This window comes from Gekko japonicus, unplaced genomic scaffold (genome assembly GCF_001447785.1).
Source record: "Gekko japonicus isolate JY-2015 unplaced genomic scaffold, Gekko_japonicus_V1.1 scaffold1427, whole genome shotgun sequence".
NCBI classification, from domain to species: Eukaryota; Metazoa; Chordata; class Lepidosauria; order Squamata; family Gekkonidae; genus Gekko; species Gekko japonicus.
Window position 1 is genome coordinate 97,454 of NW_015168694.1, and position 6,984 is coordinate 104,437.

Here is a 6,984-nt window from a genome sequence, read left to right on the forward strand (position 1 = left end):
AATGAAGAAACACACAAACTGATTTTGGGCACTAAGAGCTTTTGTACATACAAAGAGTTCCCTGTTGAATACTGAGAACGTTTCACATCCAAATCTCCACGGCAGGTGAAAAATTGTTACCTGACCACTAAGAGAGTAAGGAAGCTGTTTCTCATATGGGAATACTGTGTGCATATCCAAATGCCAATGTGCACTTTGATCAGAGCCATACCATTACAGACTTTCAGGACCGCTCCCTTTTGTCTCAAAGGTAGAAGGGAGTTGGAGTCGAACATTTAGTTCCTTATATTTTTACCTTGCTTTTTATAGAAACTTGGCTCCCAAAACATCTTACAAGAATAAAAGAATGATAACATGATCATCAAGACAAATGTTGCTCAGAGAGAACTTGGTGGAGCTACATGCAGGCTCATTGGAGGGTACCTCACTAATGGCTGCTAGAAGAGAGAGGAAGGGGGGTTTTCAGATGGAATTGGGTACAAGTCTAATGGAGAGGCACCTAGCCACTTCCTGCTCTTCTTCCCATGGCTGAGAAAAGATATGCAAATTGACATGATGCCAGTGCAGTCATCTCCATGGTAGCTTCAAAATCTGCAACTTAGGTTCATGGTATGGTTCCCAGCCAGGGGCTGGCACTCAATGGGAGACTGGGGGAGATATGAGGGGTGACATCAGTATGAATCCTAGGCATAATGACTGGATTCACCCTGGAAGCAACGTCATGCCATTGTTCCAACTGCAATGTTCCCTCCTCGCCCCCGCCACCGTAGTTCATAGGTGTTAGTGGTGGGGAATCATTTGTGTGTTCATCTTTCCACGCTGCAACCTCTGCCTCCAAAATACATCCACAAGAACAGTGTGTGAGAGAGTGTATAGTAGTAGAGAAGGGTAGTAGTAGACCTCAGTCTCCCAAGGTTGCTTGCCAGGTGATAACAGTTTAATTTCCAATGGCTCCAAGATTTAAACAATATATAGTGAATGTCACCATTCATTTTAAAGTAATTAATGCACAACAGCTGGATTAATCTAAGTGAAATAATGACCGGCTGCTCAAATACCCTAAGTCATCCTTTGCAACTCTATTGATGAATATTGATATTTTACATAATAAAAAAGGAGAATCCCAAGGCCATGCTATAAAGTTTATTTGCTCTGACAGTACAGGACATATTGTAGCTCTTCCATTTTATCTTTCATTTCTGTCTCCACTCTCCAACATTTTATTGAAAATGGAGCACAAGATATCACTGGATGGGCGTCACATGTTTTTGTGCTAGGATTTTAAAAGTGATGTGCATGGGTCAGGAGGAAGGCACATAACAAAAGAGTGAAGGAAGGGAGACAGAAACATTTTTTTTCCAGTATCCAATCTCTAAAGAGATCTGCTGTAGGAGGTACAACCTGTAGTTGGCTATATATAAGAACAATTCTTTGGTGGTCGAAGGAAACTAAACTGTAAATGAATATTGCATAAAACTTCTGCAATCCTGCACATTAACAGATTTATAGAAGTAGACCAAAACAAAAAGAGACTGGTGTTAACCCTGTTGGGAATGCATAAACAAGCACACCACTTCCCTGCCTTTGGGCAAGGACATAAATTGGTCCTTTAAGTGCCATCTGAAATAGTTATAGAACTTGTTTATTGTTTTAAATTGTTTTAATGTATTCATTGAATATGTTGTTCACTGCCCTGAGCCCTACACACATGGGAGGGCAGTCTATAAATCAAACAAACTAATAAATAAATAAATAGGTGATCTTCTAAAGTTAGAGACTGCATCTGCACCAGCAGGAGACACCATGCGGGGTGGAAATGACATTGTGTGACAGGTGACATCATGTCCAGGTGAAAACCCAGATGCTGATGTCAGTGTGTCAGCCAACACTCTGGAAAAAAATAACACAGAGTTTCCAGAGTGTCAGCTGACATCACATTGGATTTTCATCCGGGTCTGACATCATCATGCTGTGCAATGTCACTTATACCATTTGCCCCATCCCCAAGCTCCTGGCAGTGCCAGGTAGTGGCCTGGCATCCATAAAGCTTTGCAAGGGGTTCCATGATGAGCAACAGTTTTTAGCAGGTGGCAAAGATGCAGAGTTCATACAAGATAAGGTCTGAATGTTCCATATGTATAATAATTTTTCACTGGGACACATGAAAATGAGATACAATGAAAATTGTGCCAGGGAGACTGTTTGTTCCGGGATGCATCTACCAACCTGTCTCCTTTGAAGAAGTAAGTTTTCCCAACATCTTCCCACCAAATTGCTGAATCAATACCATGGGGTGGAATCCCACTGCCCAATGTTACCAAATCATGAGGATAGCCTGGTTGGAGAGTAGTATCCTTGAAGACCCAGAATTTGTTACCTGAGTCAAAGAGAGAGAGACAGACAGAGAAGGAGAAATATGTGCATTAGCTTACAGTCTATTGATTCAATACATCCAATATCTACAATCTAAATTTCTCTAGGTTTTAAAACATGATTAACTTCCCTTTGAACTCTGCAGAAGAAATATTTAAATTTTTCATTCTGGTACATATGTTTCAATGTGCAGATACCAATGATTTATGCTGACACCAATGGGCTAACAGACGCCAGTGATACATGCTGCAGACTTTCAAACAGAGATGCACAGCTTGTGACCCACTGTGTTGAACTATGTCCAGTGGCTATTAATTGAACTCTGTCCAGTGGCTATTATCAGTCGTGGGTCAGGAAATTAATAAAACCCCTATTTTCCTGCCCGGCCAAGATTGCAAAAATCTTGTCAAGCGTTTGGCAGTCCGTGATGCAGGGCAGCAAGTAGACTTCACATGGCTAGGTGGGACACAAAGAGGGGGAAAATGGAAGGGGTAACCATCAACCTCTAGGCAGGCTGTAGCACAAAGCTACTGAGTCGAATTACGGTTACTATCTCACAGACATGCTCGATTTAAAATTCTGCAGCATGTTGTTAGTCCTCAGGGAATGGAACACTTTTTTTTCTGTCAGTACCCCTGACTAAGTGTGGAAAACCTCAATTTATGGTGCTGCAAGTAAAGCAGTTCCTTAGGATCAGGCTGTCAATTTGTAGAGCAGACATACCCTAAGGCACCCTGAGGTAGTGGAGCTAATGAGAAAGTCTGTGTTCCCGGATAGCTGTTCTGTACACCTATCATTCTAGGAACCAACAAGTACAAAAAACCAAGCATCTCTCTACTTTTGTGCAGTGAACAAAGTGCCTGGGCTGGTTGGCTTCAGGAACACGTATCAGCCCTTAGGCACTGTTTTTCTGTAATCATTTTAAAAGGAAACTTTACTTCACCCCAAAGACTGAGGATCAAGTCTGTGCTAGAGTCTCTGTGATGGAAAAACCAGAAAGTTGTTTCACAGTTTGTTTTATAGATATCTCTCAGTGGTATTAAGTCAGGGAAGTCTTGAAGAATAACATGGAGGGATGGGGGAGGAAAGGAAGGAATGTTTCTTTGTGTGCACCTCTGTGATTTACAGCATCTCCTTTTATCACATTTTTAATTAGGAAATGGGATCTAGTTCCAATCCTTCCCCTGCTGAGTTTGCAGAGTCTAGCTTTCATCAGCTGCTTTACTGCTGCTTGCTCTCCGCTTTTGAGCATCAGAATGCCTTTGCTGTTACATACCAGAGCCAGTCTTCTTACACAAGGAGACATTACATTGCAGTGTTATTCCACTTGGGGTTATAAGCTCTGCCCCCAAAAGGGATATACCAGGGATACTTTGGGCTGATGTCCATGAGATGGAGTTCAGAGGGCATGAGATGCCGGAGATCCCAAGATCCAGCCTGTGAAATCTGGCACAGTCAGATATTACTTGTATGTTCTCCTTTCTTCTCATGTGCACTATTTTTGCTGTCAGGGCTTTTTTTGTAGAAAAAGCCCAGCAGGAACTCATTAGCATAATAGGCCACACCCTGACAGGGCAGCTCATTAGCCTATTAGGCCACACCCCCATGCCTTCCCTTGGCTTGCCTGAGTGCTCTGCGACTGCGGGGAGCCCAGGCAAGCCGGCCCTTGGACAGGCCGGAGAAGGCACAGGGAGGCATTTAAATGCCTCCCCGATCCTTCCAGGACCACCCCTGGCCCGCTCGCCTCAGAATCACTAGAGGGGGGTTGCTCTCCAGGCCTTCCCTCTGTAGCCACGCACCCAGAGGTTTTGGCTGTAGTGGGCGTGGCCAACTCTGAAGCCAGCCGGAACTCCGTTCCTGTGTGTTCCTGCCCCAAAATAGCCCTGCTTGCTGTGGACCAGGACTGTGAAGTGGTGCAGAAGTTACTCCAGTGTCTCCCTTGAACAGAAATGGTCCAGAGAAGAAAGAACACAAGGCCATATGGTCTTCTGCAACAAGTCATATAAAGTCTCCCCTGGACTGTTTTTGTTCAGGGCAACCATGCAGGGAGGGAGACTTGAGTGCCTGCTGCTCTGTGATATAGTCCTACCCAGAGTGTGAATAGTGCACATGGGAAGGGAGGAAAACACAAAAGTCATTTATGACTATGGAAGACTTCACAGTTGTGTCCAGGCCAGGGTCCCCACCCTGAGAACTTCACCTTGAGGAAGTTAACCTTTTCTCATTGAAACGCACCACTTGACCTGGGTATTTACATAGGAAATGGTTTTTGTTGTTGTTCAGTCGCACAGTAGAGTCCGACTCTTCGCGACCCCATGGACCAGATCACACCAGACCTTCCTGTCTTCCACCGTCCTCTGAAGTTGGCTCAATTTCATGTTCGTTGCATCTATGACACTGTCTAACCATCTCATCCTTTGCCATCCCCGTCTTCTTTGACCTTCAATCTTTCCCAGCATCAGGAAGTGGTTTAGTGATTGACAAAAATGAGACCAAAGGACATAATTTTGCTTAGGTATGGAAGACAACAAAAAAGATAATTGATATTTGGCATACTCTTAAAGCAGAATACAGCTTTATTTTGCTGCAGTTCTTAGGGAGAAAGAACAGGTTTTACTTGTGCAAAGAGCTACATTGGAAAAGGGTCTGAAATCCTTATGCTCCCTTCCCAATCAGCTTTCATAAATGTTCCCTCAAATTAGAATGCACATGTTTTTGAAATGATATTAAGTATTATGGGTGTAATTCATCCAGAGTTAAGTACTTTCAAGTCTCATTAATTTCAGTGGGAGAGATTTAGACAAGTGCTTAACTCTTCCATCGAAATCAATGGTGCTTCAGTTTGGATGTTTCATGGCCACTATAGATACAATTAAAATAGCTTAAGAAGCACATTAACAATCAACACCCCTTGCATAAAAATGCACAGTGTTGGTTGAATCCAAGGCTCATTTTCTACTAATAAAAGGGCACCTGTCAGGGGAGGAAGAGGGACATTTTTGCTGATTCCCCCTTCCACTACAGATCTACAGATCTTGATTTTCTATTCAATTGTTAAATTATTTTTTGGGGTATTTGTGTGCGTGTATGAGCTTGCATGGTCTGGAAGTCATGGTGACATCTGGTGACCACCTACTGGGGGCTTGGATGTTTTTCAGAGAGGTGGCTTGATAGCCTGCATCTGCGTCCCTAGCCCTGGTTGTAGTGTATTCAAAGCTGCCTTGAATGCATGACATGTGGTGAAACATCTAACTGAACTGTAATGTTAAGCTTCGTCCTGGGCTAGGATCCAAATCCATCCAATAGTATTGCTAGCCCAGGAAGTAACAAGCCAATCACTTCAAGCAAGCTCCCTGACTGGGAACTAATGTGATTGGACCTTATCTCTGCAACCTCATAGGTTGATATTTGTACAGTGGGTGTGGCTACATTAGCCGGGAATGTTTAAAAGCAGGACAGCTGCAATGTAAAGGCTGTTCTGGCTATCAGATGTTGATCCGTGTTGGAGTTGTGTTCGAGTTGAAGAATAAAGTTGTGTTCTTGCTGAATCACTTTCCGACTGCTTTGTTAAGCTAGCGACTTAACACTGGTATTCCTTGGTCTCCCCTACAATTACTTGCCAGGATCAGCCCTGCTTAGCTTCCAAAATCTGACAAGATTGGGCTTGCCTGAGCTATCCAGGTCAGGGCCTGATTTTCTATTCAACCTACAAACAGAATTTCAACTGCCCGACACTGGAGTGGCTAATGGTCATTGATTGACTGACTGATTGAATTCATTTATTCCCTGCCTTTCTCCCCAGTGGGGAGGAAAAGTAGCTTATATTGTTCTCTTCTCATCCATTTTATCCTCACAACAACCCAGTGAGGTAGGTTACACTGACTGATGGCCCCATTATCCATGAATTTGTTTAACTCCCTTTCAAAGACATCAGCATTCATCCATGCAAAATGTTGGTTATAACATAGATCCGTTACAATGGAGTAAAGTATAGAAAGTGAATATTAAGTTGACTAAATCTGTTTCATTCAAAGAAAATCAATATAAAATGTTCTATAGATGGCACATAACCCCAGATAGATTAGCTAAAATGTATAAAAACTTGAGTAACAGGTGCTGGAAATGTAACAATCATGTTGGATCATCTATCTATAGAAAAGAAAGCCCCCTCACCATAAAATCAACACTCAGGCCAAACCGCTGGACCTAGAAACACCAAATTCAGGGAGAGAGCTCCTACTATGGCATAGATGCTCACTAAGAAGGGAATATTAGAAATTTGACCCCTAAGGGGGTCAAAAGGAGTAAAATGTGCTCCCCCCATTGATCCTTATGCAGCTGCCAGGCTGCTGCCTCCTTGCACCCCCCACACTCTGATTGGTCAGCTGCAAAGCTCAGTGTACTGAGGTAAAAAAAAAGATACAGGGGACTGCAGAGAGCTAATGACGAGGTGGCCAACAACCACCTGTGAGGTGAAGCAAAGCTGCTGGCCCAGCCTCCCTATGGCTTCAAACATGCTCCCCCCTCCTACACCTGAGGGCGGGATATAAATGCTAAAATAAATAAATAAATAAATATATTTCTGTATCTTTCCTTTCCCCTTCTTTCCTC

General features: G+C 43.2%; 1 protein-coding gene across 1 annotated transcript in view; it reads right to left on the reverse strand.

The window, feature by feature from the left end:
- MMP16 (matrix metallopeptidase 16) overlaps positions 1 to 6,984 on the reverse strand; it is a 274,400-nt gene that overhangs the window by 26,131 nt on the left and 241,285 nt on the right. Inside the window, exon 8 of the mRNA XM_015415474.1 lies at positions 2,227 to 2,377. Within this exon, the coding sequence (XP_015270960.1) occupies positions 2,227 to 2,377 (151 nt within the window). The remainder of the gene's footprint in view (positions 1 to 2,226; positions 2,378 to 6,984) is intronic.